Raw genomic sequence first — 14933 nt, 5'->3', positions numbered from 1 at the left:
CCCCTGAGCTCCCTAGCCCCACTAACCTCCCACCCCCCTCTCCACTCTGGAGCTGGCTGTGGAGTGGGGACTGCCCCAGCATCCAGCCAACCCCTCCTAACCCAAACCCTGGAAGGCTTTCCCTGGATCCTGGCTCTGCTGGTGCATTTGCAGCCCCCAGTCCCCCCAGTCCCCTTCACCCTTCCAACACCCCCCTTATCCCCTAGCACCCCGCCCCACCACTCTAGCCAAGTTGTTCCCCCCTCCTCCTCCCTCCATCCTCCCCCCTCTCCACCCCCTCCTCTCCCCAGGCCCTGCCAGATCAGCCGAGGAACATTAACAAGGCCCTATATCACCGCTCACGATGACAAGGTTACGGGTGACCAAACCACAGTGCATAAATCAAAGAGAATATGAAAGAGGAGGGAGGGAAGGAGAGAGGGAGGGAGGGAAGGAGTGAGAGTATTAGAGAGAGAAGGAGGGAAGGAGGAAAGATTGGGATTGAGAGAGAGGGAAGGAGGGAAGAAAGGAGTGAGGAGAGGAGGGAGCCATTATAGGAATGGAAGAGCATGGAAGGAAGGACGGAGATGTGGAAGAGCAGGGGAAGAATGGTTCCCGTCAGAACTACTTCCCCCTTATTCCTTCTTATAACAAGCACACTCTTCAGACAGGATGGATTGGGATGAATTGGGAGGAGGCGGGGTGACTGCTGGACTGCTGTGTGATGGAGTCATCTCTCTCTGGACTGGACCAGGAAACCAGTGAACTGTAGTAGTCCTGCTGGACACTGCTGGACCCTGCTGGACTCTGATTTTCACCACATCTGGACATGAGGAGGGCTGAGAGTGGGGAAGGGAGATAAAGGGAGGGAGGGAGTGATGGAGAGGAAGAGAGAGATGAAGAAAAAAGGAGAGAGAGGAACATGCGTGTGACAAAAACAGTAAATATCCACATGTGTGACATCATCCATCCATCCATCATGTTTATGTGAGCACCCCATCCCCACCGCCCCATCCTCCTTTGAGGTTCCAGCCAACCCAGAGGAGCAAAGTCCGAGCAGGCGTGACATCAGATATCCTCTTTCCCAGAAGAACCAGCCCAGCCCAGCAGAGCCCTCCTTCCTGCCTACCTTCCTCTGTCTGTTTAAGGCCACGTGTCCCAGTAACCAGCTAGTCTTCGGTGTGGTGAGTCTGTGTCTGGGCACAAGATGTCACATATTTTGATCACAACGTGACCTCCCTGATACAGTGATAGATCGGTTAATAAAGCCTGTCTTCTAGAACCAGACCAGTGCAGAACCTCTGGTTTCATCTTGTAGAACCAGGGTATACATGGTTCACTAGTAAGAGAATTCTGCAGTGTTAGGAACAAGCTTGGCTGGACTACAGAGAGCATTGTGGGTTTGCTTGCTTGTTCAAACAGTCCTGTTTTCATAAAGAAATAAGGCCGCTGGTTTCCAAGGAGCTGTCTGAATCTGGTCCTGCTGATCGTTTAAATAAACATTTTCTCATAAATGTTCTTGAAACACGACGACTCACACCGGGCTCTGAGGGAGGTGACTTAGTTCATGTTTTCCACAGAACGTGGAACAATTCACACGTAAAAAGCTGCTGTCTCAAACTCAGAACAAACGACTCGGTTCCGTTTGACCTGCTGTTCCCCATCCAGCTGCGAGCTGGCTGGCTAACCGACCGCTCCGCTAACCACTATGCTAGCCTGTCTGCAAACCGGTCTGCGGGCTAACCTCTCACCCTTTAGGGGTGATCTGATCTTATGGAAACCAGGCCTTCGAACAAGCACAAGGCCGGTAGGGAGGATGGATGCAGGGATGGAGACTGAATCACACTGCGAGCCCCCCCCTTACAGGGGTGTCCGAGCTACACACACACACACCCACACACACACACACACACACACACAAACACAAAGCTTAGAGAGCAGCTGCTAAAACTCTTATAGTGAAAGTATCCCAGCCACACTTACTTGTTCTTTTTTCCTTTCTGTTTCTTATTTCCTGTTCGTTCGTTCTTTCTTCTCTCTCCCTCTCTCTCCCTCTCTCTCCTTCTCTCTCTCTCTCTCTCTCTCTCTCTCACACAGGCACACACACACAATGAACACGCTCATGGAATCATCAGATTCCAGGGACATTACAAAAATGAAATGAAGGAAAAGAGAAAAGAGGGGGTGAAGGGAATGAAAGGCTACTCATTCCCCATGAACACCTCTCCATGTTCTAGATAAATGTGTAGCACAGACTCTGAGGAGAACAGCCTGGCAAGAACATCAGACCCACACTGCTCCCCACTCAACCCATATATCTGTCCACGACAGTCCTACACACACACACACACACCCCTATATCACACAGCCACACATATACACAGCCTCCCTCGTATATCTGTCCACAATAGTCCTACACACACAACCCCCCCCCCCCCCCCCCCATATCAGAGTCACACAAACACGTACACACACAACTTCCCCAGTTTCACACAGTCACACACACTCACATGCAGAAATACTCACACATACACACACACACACACACACTCTTCTTCTAAGCCAGATCTGAAGGCATTTCCTCCAGGCGGAGCTGCTTCTGCATGGTTATTTATGTTGGACTGCAGAGCGCTCCGGAGGGGTGGAGAACACTGGAGAATGTTGGAGAACGTCTAGGGAGAGTTGCAGAACGCTGGAGAGAGTCTGAGAACATCCACGAAGCGTTGCAGAGCGTTGGACTGGAGTCGTTTAACTTTAGCATCCTTTCGAGGACGTTTCATAACTTCTGCCAGTTTAACTTTAGGTTCAGTACCAGATCTCCCAGCAGGTGGCAGTCTAACCCCATGTTTTCCCTGGTTCCACACCGGCCACGCTCAGGGTCAAAGACAAGGGTGACTGGCGCACACCTCACACCCCCTGGGGCCCGCTGGGACAGGAAGACTAATATTTCTGCAGGGATGTGACAAGAGGGAGACTAGGGGGAGGCAGAGGGGAGGGCAGAGGTGAAGGAAAGAGACTGAAGAGCAGAGACCTGAATGGAGGGAGAGAGGAGGCAGAGAGAGAGAGAGAGCGAGATAGAGAAAGAGTGAGAGAGAGAGAGAGAGAGAGAGAGAGAGAGAGAGAGAGAGAGAGAGAGGAGGTCTTGTGACCCACACCAACGTTACGGTCAGTTGTCATCACCCTGGAGGTGACCCATGCTGGCTCTGCATGAGGACGGGTCTGTGTGTGCTCATGTATGAATGTATCTGTGTCTGTGTGTAGTTGAGTCTGTATATGTGTGTGTGTAGATGAGTCTGTATATGTGTGTCTGTGTGTAGATGAGTCTGTATATGTGTGTGTGTTTAAGATAAATGAGCTGTCCACGTGCTGGTAAGCATGTTTCCAGATGTATGTCCAGCTCTGTGGATCTGGCCAATACAGAGGTACAGTACCTCTACTGTCTACCTCTACTACTGCAAGGGTGCTCTACTCCAACATAGGTCCAAAACAGTCAAGTTTAAGCGTGTTCTTGGGGTTAGGACAGGGCTAGGGCCGGTACAAGGTTAGGACAGGGTTTGGACCAGTAAAGGGTTAGGATTCAGACAGCGTGTTCCAGCTGTGTACAGTTCCACTGATAGATTACTCAACATCACTTCCTGAGAACAAGCCCAGGGTGAGCATGTCAATGTAATAGTGAGTTCTGAGTACTGTTCCCGCCACTGACTCTTCTGGGAAGGTTCCTGCTGTGTATGAACATAGCTGTACGGGGAACACACACACATACACACACAAACGTCACAGCATCTACGATGAACACACACACATCGCAGCATCTACAATGAAACAAACGCGCACACACACACCCACACGTATTACCCATCTCAGTGTGGTCCCACGGTCATAGTGACCCTCCTGCTATCTGCTGTCTATTTCAGTGCTATTAATGCTTTTCCTGACAATCTGTGCTCGTTATGCTTTGTGAAATGTCATAATGGATGCAGATATGATGTTGTGTGTGCGTGTGTTTACCTTTAATGTGTTTATTGTTGGTGGGAGTTCTTCCCAGAATGGGCCACCTCACTGACAGGAAGTAGAATCTCCATCTCCTTCCTGGCCACCCACTGCTGCACTTATACTCTACCATCGTCTGGTCTGATCCTAGAGGAGAGGCCTCGTAAATCATCTAGTCTGGTCTGATCCTAGAGGAGGTCTCGTAAATCATCTTGTCTGGTCTGTTCCTGGAGGACCCACTACCATCTACCATCGTCTGGCGTAGATGGGGAGAACAGGAGAAAGAGAGAGGGGAGAGAAAGCGAGAGAGGTGAGGGGAAGTGAGAAAGCGAGAAGGGAGGGAGAGAAGACAGAGAAAGAGGGGAGGGAGAGAAAACCAAAGAGAGGGGAAGATCCGAGAGAGTGGGGGCAGGAGGAAGGGGAGGACAGATAGAGAGGGTGCAGGGATAAAGCCACTTCAGAGAGAAGATGTTTCTGACTGCTAGGCGTTCTCAGGAAAAACATCTAAAGGGATTTAAAAGTGATTACGACAGGAACACACTGTCCACAGTGGTAAAAGACACACAATGACACACACTTATTATAAGCGACATAGTGTCTGGAACAGCTAAACCACCATGGACAGTTCATGCCTAAGGGTTGCAAACAGCTGTAACCAGGAAGTATAACCAGGAAGTGATGTCAGAACAAACCACAGTTATGTAGTTTAATGATATTCATTACTACAATGATCCTCAAATCCTGTCTTTTGTGCAATGGAACAGGGATAGAAACCAGGGGAACGGGAACAGAGAGCCAAGAGAACAGAATAGAGATGAGAACAGGATGGAGAGCAGAGGAGAAGAGAGGTGAAGAGGAGGAGAGGGCAGAGAGAAGGTGGAAGAGGTGAAGAGGAGAGGTGAAGAAGAGGAGAGAGCAGAGGGAAGGTGGAGGAGGTGACGGACATGAAGAGGAGAGGAGAAGAGAGGGCAGAGAGAAGCTTGAGGAGGTGACGGAAGTAAGGAGGGGAAAGCAGAGGCAAGAGCAGAGAGGAAGTGGAGGGAGGAGACGAAGAGGGGAGAGCAGAGAATACAGAGGGAGCAGAGGAGGTTAAAGAGAGGGAGTGAAGAGGAGAGAGCAGAGGAGGTGAAAGAGAGAGAGTGAAGAGGAGAGAGCAGAAGAGGTGAAGGAGAGGGAGTGAAGAGACCAGAGGAGGTTAAAGAGAGAGGAAGTGAAGAGAGCAAAGGAGGTGACAGAGAGAGGGAGTGAAGAGGAGAGAGCAGAGGAGGTGACAGAGAGAGGGAGTAAAGAGGAGAGCAGAGGAGGTGAAGGACAGAGGGAGTGAAGAGGGGAAGAGGAGGGTGAGCAACAGACACAGTCCAACAACATCAACTTGATAAAGTTATTTTATTGAACAGCGGAAGAGGACAGACTGTGGATCTCCTCGAAGCATTGATCTCCTTCCTAGTAAAGTGCACTTCATATTCACCACCAACCCTCACAGTCTGACCTCACCCCCCTCCCACTTCCTGCTCCCACCCTAGGATCCATATATGAAGGTTGAGACACGTCAGTTGATTAGGAATGAGCCTTTGCGTATTTTGTGGGAGTAAATTGCTCATGAAAACCAACATGGGGCCAGTTTTGTCTAACTGAACTCATGACGGTGGATGGCAAGATTGATTTAAATTGGCCTTTAAGTGTATTTATATTTAGTTGGATTGTGTAATTATTCAATATTATGTAAAATGTCCTAAGAATAAAGACACATTTATAACTGATTGTGTGTGATGATTCAGTTAGCTTTCAGCTAATTGTCTGTTGCTATAGATGACAAATTACCGCTGGTCCCAAGAAATCCAAAACTTCCTGACGTTGTAGTCTCAATCTTGCTATACCCACCCCAGGACCCTGTGATGAGAGCACATGGAGAGCTGGACCAGAGGAGGGGAGGAAGGAGGGGGAGGAGGATTGAGACGCAGCCACAGGCACACGGCCAAGGAAGAGAGGAGCTGATCGGTGCCTGCTCGGTGCGGAGGTGCTCATGGAAGATCAAACACACCTCATACACACACCACACACACACGTCACACACACACCTCACACACAGTTGCCTCAGCCCAGGTGTTCCAGTTCCCCAGGTGAAAGAAGGAGTGGAGTGGTTGAGGAGAAGAGGAATGTGATATATTCATAGTGTGATTCAGGTTAAACAGCACAGTATTCTTACAGGTTCACATGTAGTCAAGTAATATCGTTTACGTCCTCATCTAACTTCTCTGAGATTCTAGTGTCTCCCCCTCCCAGCTGTCAAAAATAGGTCTGTCCTATTCAGCATCAGTCATGTCTACATCAGAAAGTGTGTGTGTATACATCACAGAGAGTACAGTCCTCGTGCGATATTATTCCAGTTGTGATGTCACAACCTTAGTTTGGCACCTCTTACATAACCTCAGACAGACCAACCGACCCACACACACACACATACAAAAGTCGGGGAAGTGGGCGGGGTCAGGAGGCCATGTGACTGCTCTGGCAGGACAGGATGGGTGAACGTGCAACACAGTGGTTACCACTCCGGCTCTCAAGGTCACACAGAGGTCACCATAAAGACACTATATAGGTCATACAGAGGTCAATATAGAGGTGTAGAACAGTCCAGATGATGAGGTGCGGCATCCAGTCGTGTAGAACACAAGCCTGGACCGGAAGTATCTTCTGGTTCCTTCACTTGTGGTGCTATTGTTGTTGTTGGATTGTGTTGTTCTAAAGTGCAGTCTAGATGCAGGTGGGTGAAAGTGTTTCTATCCTTCCCAGCATGCTGAGAGCAGGAAGAGAAGGGGCTGATGGGAAATGTAGTGCAGCGACCCCAGAGGCTGCTAGGAAGGGGAGGGGTGTTGGCACTGAGATGTCCTGAGGAGAGGTCAGGGGTCACAGCACCCACTCTGTTCTCTTTCTCACTCTGTTCTGTTTATCTCTCTCTCTCTCTCTCTCTCTCTCTCTCTCTCTCTCTCTCTCTCTCTCTCTCTCTCTCTCTCTCTCTCTCTCTCTCTCTCTCTCTCTCTCTCTCTCTCTCTCTCTCTCTCTCTCTCTCTCTCTCTCTCTCTCTCTCTCTCTCTCTCTCTCTCTCTCTCTCTCTCTCTCTCTCTCTCTCTCTCTCTCTCTCTCTCTGCTCCCCTTTCTTTGTTTCTATCTCTCCATCTTTCGTAGTGTGTCTCTCTCCTCCCTCCTTGTTACTCTCTCTATCTTAGTGTCTCCCTCTTTATCTCTACATCTTCCTCAGTGTCTCGCTCTCCTCCCTCTCTGTCTATCTTTCTCAGTGTCTCTCTCTCTCTCTCTACCACCTCTCTCTTTATCTCTCTCAGTGTGTCTCTCTCTCCTACCTCTCTCTTTCTCTCTCTTAGTGTCTCTCTCCTCCCTCCGCCCATCACTCCCTGGACTGGTAGAAGAGGATGTATCCAGACTCAGAGTTCTTGGAGATGTCCGAGGTCAGACCGTAGAACTCCTCGATGGCCTGGGCGTCGATTTTCTGCACGGTCAAAAGAAGAGAGAGGAGGTGGGGGGGAGTATACGACACAGAGACGGAGAGACAGGGACAGATAGAGACACAGATAGAAAGAGATAGAGACAGATAGAAAGAGATAGAGACAGACAGAGATAGAGAGACAAACAGAAAGAAATAGAGACAGATAGAAAGAGATAGAGACAGACACACAGAAAGAGATGGAGAGACAGACAGAAAGAGATAGAGAGACAAACAGAAAGACATAGAGAGACAGGAGGCAGACAGAGAGTAAGAGACAGAGGAGCAGTAAATGACAGTGAAAAAGACAGACAGACAGAGAGAGAGGATGAGTCGTGAATGTGACCGACACCCCGGGTTGCCATGACAGCAGCAGCTCTTTGTCACTCACCTCTACGATGTCATCATCAAACAGTAGCCAGAACCCATGACTCTTCACTATGGTGATGTAATGACCTCGGTTGGGTCCGCTGGGGGAGGGGGTGGGTGGAGGGGTGAGGGGGTGGGGGAAAGGGACAGGATAAACATCAGCAGTATGGCTAAGGGGGAAATATCCAGAATGAGTGTGTGAGAGTGAATCAGAGTGTACTTGTGTATGTGTCTTACCTCCCACTGTGATCATTTATACGCGTGTGTGTGTTTACGTGTGTGTGTGTGTATACGTGCGCTTGTGTCCTACCTCCCACAGTGTACCACCACGGCCACCAGGTCGTACATGCGGTCCAGGTTGAGGGCGTCGGCCGAGGTGTTGAAGAGGCGGAGCTCCAGGGGGAAGACCACGCGATAGGACAGCTTGGTGTAGCGGTGGAGCTGCTCCATGTACTTGAACCTCTTCAGGTGCAGAGCCAGGATCATGGGGAGACGCTTCACACGCATGCTGGGGGGGCACACACACAGATACACACACACACACAGATACACACACACACACACAGATACACACACACACACACACACAGATACACACACACACGCAGATGCACACACACGTTCACTGATACACAAGCAGATAAGTGTGGGTAAATGTGTGTATAAGCAGATGTGTAACTGTGTGTGCATGTGCGAGTGTGTACCTACCGTTTCTGAGCCTCCTGTTTGCTACAGCAGGTCTCACAGTAGTATTTATATTCACTACACAACGTCTCTGTGTTGCTGAAGTCCCTGTGGGGGGGGGGGGAGGGAGAAGGGGGAGATGGGGGGGGGCAGAGGGGGGAGGGCAATGTTAGCAGGTCTCACACTCTGGTTCTGGGGTCTGGTTCTGGGGTCCTGGTCGGGGTTCTACCTGAGACAGTGTGTAATAGAGGTGTTCTGCTCCACATCCACAGAAAGATCCAGAAAGTCCTCGTCTTTACTGCTTACCTGAGGGAAGGAGCAGAGCATCAGCCTTGAGCTGCAATACACACACACACTTAACCCTTGTGTTATCTTCGGGTCATTGTGACCCTTCAGTCATTGTGACCCCCCCCCCCCCCCCACGTGTCCGAAGGTTCACAACAACCCATCATTGTGCTGCGACAACCTTACCCAATACAAAACCAAAAAATATATATATATTTTAACCGTTGGGCTGTCTAACACCCCCCACAGCATGACGCGTGGTTGTGAACCTTTGGGTCATTGTGACCCGAAGGCAGCACAAGGGTTAAGTACATACACATCACATCTCACACACACACACACACACACACACAAACACACACACACACAGCCATGGCCACACACAGCTCCCTCCCAGCTTCAGTGTTTGCTGCTGACAGCTGTGTCTCAGAGCATCACACGCACTTTACTATGGTGAGTCTGTATATGGTCATCCCTCTCTTCCTCTCCCTCCCTCCCTCTCTTTCCCTCCCTCTCTCCCTCTCTCTCTCTCTCTCTCTCTCTCTCTCTCCTCCCTCTCTCCTCAAAGGACAATAGTTCTGACGTCAGCTAGCAACTCTGGTCTCCATGATAACAGGAGATTATACACAGTCGGCTGTGTGTGTGCGTGTGCGTAAGTGTTTTTGCGGGGCAGAGCAAGAGAGCGGAACGGAGCGAGCGAGGAGCGGGCAGATTTTGGACAGAGCGCAGAGCGGGATTTTTAAAAAGACGGAGCGTTGCCCTAGTTCCCGCTCCAATTCTGCTCCAGGAATGCTCACGCCACGAGAATTCATCTGTGTCATGCACAGTCATCAACAGTACCGGTAGACTATTTTCTGTAAAAAAATCGCCTCAATAATGGAGTTCACCAAGTACTTCACAAAATAAACTGAGAAGTCATACAGGTGTACTATTAATTTAAGCAATAAGCCCCAAGAGGCCGTGTTTTGCGCTGATTTTAACAGGTAAGGGGAGTTGTGAGGCACAAAGAGGAGTTCTAAAACTGTTGCTACAAATATTTGATATGGTTTCATAAATAAAAACAATTACAAAACTAAATAGTTTAATAATAAACAGTCATTCTTCCGCAACTACAAAGTATAGTTCCTACATAAATCGTCAACAGCCAGATGGACACATTTGCCGTCTTTTTTTTATTTTAAATATTCGATGTGCAGTAATATGGAATGTTAAAGAATGTTATGAGGAAAACCTGTAAGGTTATGATGGATTTTACAACGGCATGGAACGCGATATAGCCAATCACAATCAAGGATGGGAACAACCAGTTTTAGAAATGAAACTAACAACATTAACATAAAAAAACAACTATAACAAAAACATTGTTTCAGTCAGTAAAGATTAATTTTGGAATCTAAAAATACATCTCTCTCAAAAACTCGAAAGTGCGCTAAGTGAACATGCTGGGAAGAAAGCAAAAGGTTAGCAAAATATGGTCATTTGTAACAAAGTAAATATAGCTAATATTCTAACACATATTTGTTTTGTCATTCAAAGTAGGCCTAATATGGTTTGTTTAATTTTACAGGATTTTGTGTTATATTCCTTTTTACGCAGGCCTAATTTGTAATTTGAGATTCTCACCGCTCCACTCCGCTCATATAATCTGTTGCAGGATGTGTGTGCATAGGTGTGTGTGTGTGTGGAGAGTATGTGGGTGTGTGTGAGTGCGTTTGCATGAATGTGTGTGTGTGCGTGCGCTCATGTGGTCACCACGGTCACCGTCTCACCGTCTCACAGTTGAGGCAGCGTGTCTCATTGGTCAGCGTTCCCTGGAAGATGTCATGCACCCAGGTGGGCTCCGCCTTGGACTCCGCCTCTGTCTCCGCGGCAACGCTCTTCAGACGGCCGTTGGGCCGCTCCCCCCTGCCGCCTTCCCTCCCCCCTTCCCCCCTCCTCTCCTCCTGGAGGATGTCCGCTACTGTGTTGAGAAGGTAGTTGAGGAACTCATGGGCATCCTGCTGCATGTAGTTATCAAAGAGATCTGGGGGGAGAGGGAGAGTGAGGAGGGAAGGGAGAGAGAGAGAGAGAGAGAGAGAGAGAAAGAGAGAGAGAGAGAGAGAGACAGAGAGAGAGAGAGAGAGAGAGAGAGAGAGAGAGAGACAGAGAGAGAGACAGAGAGAGTGAGTGAGTGAGAGTGAGAGAGAGAGAGAGAGAGAGAGAGAGAGAGAGAGAGGGAGAGAGAGACAGAGAGAATGATAGAGAGAGAAGGAGGGTGTGGGAAGGGAGGGAAGGGAGAGAGAGGGAGAGGGAGGAGGCAGTTGAGTGAAGCAGTCTAACAGAGATGTTCATTGTTGGTCCACATAAAGAGCTTCCTGTAGTCTAACAGCAGAGAACAATCTGCCTCTATTCAGCTCTGGATGACCTTTATCACTGACTACAGCACACCTGCCCTGCCCTGCCTCCTCCTCCCCCCCCCCTTCCCCACGATGCCCTCCACCCTGTTTCCCCTGTGCCCTGCAACCCCTCCTTCCCTTCACCCCAACCCCCCCTCACCGTTCTCCTTGCGCAGTCTGGAGATGAACTTCTTGGGGGGTATGACCCCCACCTTCTTCTTCTGGGTGGTGATGCTGTGGAACAGGTCGGCCAGGCAAGTGAGCAGGGTCTCCTTCCTCTTCTGCTGGGCCCGGTAGCCCAGAACGTTCTCCCGGAACGGCCGACAGAAATACAGAGCCTGGAGCACCGAGTTACAGTAACATGTGTTCCCAAACTGGGGGAGGAGAAGGGGGGAGGAGGAGGAGGAGGGGGGGGGGGGAGGAGGATAGGGGGGAGGAAGGGGAGGAGGAGGAGAGGGAGGAGGAGAGGCGGGGAGAGGGAGAAAGATAGGAGGAGAAAGACAGAGAACGAGAGAGAATATATAAAACTTTCAAACTAAAACTAAAATGAGATATCCTGACTGCATGCATTACACATGTAGCCAAGAAACATGGCAGGAGGTCAGGGAGGAAGTGACGGAGCTCTACCTTCTGACCCCTACAGCCACCCTGGTGGTCCTACAGGGGAACAGAGATGACGGACACTTACGTTGACCAATCCAAAGTAGTGTTCGTTGATTGGGAACTGCTCCGGACCAATGTCTTTCTCCAGAGCAGAGGCATTGGTGCCCTGAGGAGGAGCGAGAGAGAGAGAGGGAAGGAGAGATATTGGTTACAGCTCAAATGAAGGTTAAATGTCGTGCAATCGTGCAGTATGAGTGACAGGACTGTTGGAGCCAGAGATGAGGAAGATCTAATCTTATTTCGTGCAGCCCTGACAACGACAGGTGATCTTGGATTTCCTGCTGCACTTTCGACACACACTTTTCTGTACGTCGCTTTGGATAAACGAACACACTGTCAAACAGAAATGTCACCACATTCCAGTATCTGGTGTATTTCCCAAAGTCTCCAGTTCCCCCGGGCCAGACAAGCCCAGCTCATTCATTATGAGAAGCATGAATCAGATCAGATCTCTCCTCTCTGGAGGGTATGTGTCACTAAAGACATTGAGGAGCGTTTAACGTCCTGTAATGGAGGTCACAGCACAGTCCTCTGCAGAGCCCTCAGACTTCCAGCTCCACTCCTGGCTCATTCCAGGGGCTTTGTTGAGGGAACGTGAGATTCTTAAACGACTGTCATTTTCTCTCAATAAAGCCGGAAGTGAGTATCTGTCTTTGTTGGGCTGCCTTTTCAACTGTAGCCTACGCACACATGTACGCAGTCGCACGGTCACACACAAAGATACACGCACACAGATACACACACACACAAACACACACACACAGGTACAGATTCACACAAAGGTATGCACACAAAGATACACACACACACACAATCAAACGTATGACTATCAGCGTAAGCACATGCACCCTATTCCGTTACTAACAACGAAGTAAAAACAACTTGAAAGTTGCCCTAAACAAACACCCTTACTCGTGCTAGACCAGTGTGGTGCCCCCAGATGCACCCCCTCCTGGAAAAGCACTCCCTACCATGGACTATTCGGTTTCCAGAACTGTTAAACCTATACCTAGCCTAAACAATTTAAAATATACCTAATGCTAGGGTAAAAGGGAAGACACGTGTGCGTGTGAAGAGCATTTCAGGGCAAGCCTTGTTTTCCATTTGATGTAAATGCAAGGCACCCCTTCAACTCATATTAAACCGGTTCTAACGCGACAGAGCCATGTTCTTTCCCAGAACCGGATATGTTAATTCAGGACTTAAGTGCTCCTGGACCGAGGTGGCACCTGTCATCCCGGACTGACGCCCGCTATTACAGAGAGAGCATCATTTGAGACTGTGACCATAACTGTGTCGGGCCATGGACAGCTACTAGCCTGCTAGACTCTAAGGCCCAAGCTTGTACTATAACCTACCTAGCTTCCACACATCGTGCCCCTTAACACCCTTGGCCGCCCACCCCCTTTTTCTCGCAGCCGACCCTCCCCAGGAATTAGACTGTGTCGCTAAGAGATGTAAGTCGCCGTGCCGGTTTGATACCGACTGTGAGAGCGAGTCACCGACCATGTCCATCACACAAGGTGTTTGACATTGACTACTCAATCGATAGCCAAATAGCTAGCTCAGTACTTACCATATTACAGATGGAGGCGATATTTCTGACAGTCATTTATGTTACAGGGTCCCCCTCACCGGCATCTTTATAAAATAAACATGATTTCGGAGCAGCTCAATGTTTAGAAAAGATGTGAATCGATTTTAATTCACACAGCCGCTGTCCAGAGGCCAAATGCAACCCAAACGCATTAAAGGGAAGCGATGCCCCGACCAGACGACACACACAGCAAAAGGCATTCAGCCTTGAGCAATTTTTTTTATCGTTAACATTAAAAGTCAGGATGACCTCATTGTCGCGTACATCTATAATGTTTTGCTGTGAAAAATGCTATGCTAGCGAAATGCATGAATGAATAGTAAACAAAGTTGTGTCAGGTTGATAGCAACGGATTACAACCACACACGAACTATGGAAACACGGAGGCCCGCCTACTGCAATGCACAAGCAAAGGGGATTGGTAGAGTACTTCATTATTTTATTGACAGATCCATCGGACCACTGCTGAGCCACGGCGTTTAGTCATTGGCGCAGTAGATGTCAGTCGCCTGAGTTGGAGTGGAACGGGGGTGTTAGGGATTTGAAGTTTTAATCGGAAGGAAAATTCTCAAACTCTTACCTGCATCTTGTCATGCTATTCTTTGTTTAACCTTTTGATTAAGGGGATCTTTACTACAAAGTACTTTTACTAGTATATACTACTATCTACTGCTAACAAGAATTGCCTATTGGCAGCAGTATAGTAACTAATATGTCGTTACACATAAATATAGCAAACACGTCAATAGAACACAAATAGAGGTAAAACACAATAAATATACACAATAGATATGATTACAAAGAGAGAGAAAAACCGAGATTGACAGATGGAGAGAGAGAGGGAGAGAGAGAGCGGGAGACAGAGGGAGAGAAATAAGGAAAGAGGGACAGAGAGAGAGAAACAGAGAAAAGAAAGAGAGGGAGAGATGAGGCACAGACCCAAACCAGGTGATTAGAAAACTACTGTGACAAAGATATGATCTTCCTCCGGTCCACTTTGAAGACCGACTGAGAAAGAAAATCTCCCTAAGTCATGCCCCAGGACACAGCCCAGCCCCCTCTTCTGGGGTGTGGGTGTGTGTTTTAGCATGCCCCCTAAATACCAATTAGACGGCAATAACGTAGCGGGAGGGGAAGGGAGATGAGGCAGGGGGGGGGGGGGGGGGTTTGACGTGAGGAGGGGAGGGAGGGTGGGAGAAAAGTGAGGAGGGGGGAGGGAGGTGAGGAGAGAGGGATGGAGAGGTGGGGTCTTTCTCTCTGGGCCCAGCAGGGGGTCGGCCTTCCCAGCTCTGTCATCCTCTCCTGCTTTGTGGCCCCAGCTCGCAGCCTGCTGATAACGATCTCTGCAGCATTTACATGCACACAAAGAGGAGGGGAAAGAACAGGTCACTGTGAACAACAGACTTCAAGAGAGGATGGCAGAAAAGGAAAGAAAGAATTTAGATGGAGAGAAACAGCAGCGTGGGTGTTTGGAGGGGGAGGTTTGGGGGGT

The 14933-nt window shown here is 49.1% G+C and overlaps 1 protein-coding gene across 4 annotated transcripts; it reads right to left on the bottom strand.

Annotated features, from left to right (window-relative positions):
• Positions 1–232: 232 nt before the first annotated feature.
• usp46 (ubiquitin specific peptidase 46) lies at positions 233–13809 on the bottom strand. 4 transcript variants are annotated; one of them, XR_014731534.1, is made up of 12 exons: positions 13421–13809; positions 11870–11950; positions 11342–11555; positions 10576–10829; positions 8751–8827; positions 8546–8629; positions 8148–8345; positions 7860–7938; positions 7329–7474; positions 3988–4225; positions 1109–1175; positions 233–818 (listed from the first exon to the last, which is right to left on the bottom strand). XR_014731534.1 is itself a non-coding variant. In XM_084676367.1 (10 exons), the coding sequence occupies exons 1-9, from the start codon at positions 13454–13456 to the stop codon at positions 7373–7375; spliced, it is 1125 nt and encodes a 374-aa protein (XP_084532493.1). In that variant the 5' UTR covers positions 13457–13809; the 3' UTR covers positions 233–818; positions 7329–7372. The 4 variants fall into 4 exon arrangements, 3 of the variants coding, with proteins under 3 accessions (XP_084532493.1, XP_084532492.1, XP_084532491.1); XM_084676367.1 differs by lacking the exons at positions 1109–1175; positions 3988–4225; XM_084676366.1 differs by lacking the exons at positions 233–818; positions 1109–1175 and having other exon boundaries at positions 3145–4225.
• Positions 13810–14933: the final 1124 nt, after the last annotated feature.

Source organism: Hypomesus nipponensis, chromosome 16 (genome assembly GCF_054491055.1).
Source record: "Hypomesus nipponensis isolate SF chromosome 16, ASM5449105v1, whole genome shotgun sequence".
NCBI lineage: Eukaryota > Metazoa > Chordata > Actinopteri > Osmeriformes > Osmeridae > Hypomesus > Hypomesus nipponensis.
The sequence above is the reverse complement of the archived record's forward strand: the minus strand, read 5'-3'. Positions and strand labels throughout refer to the sequence as shown.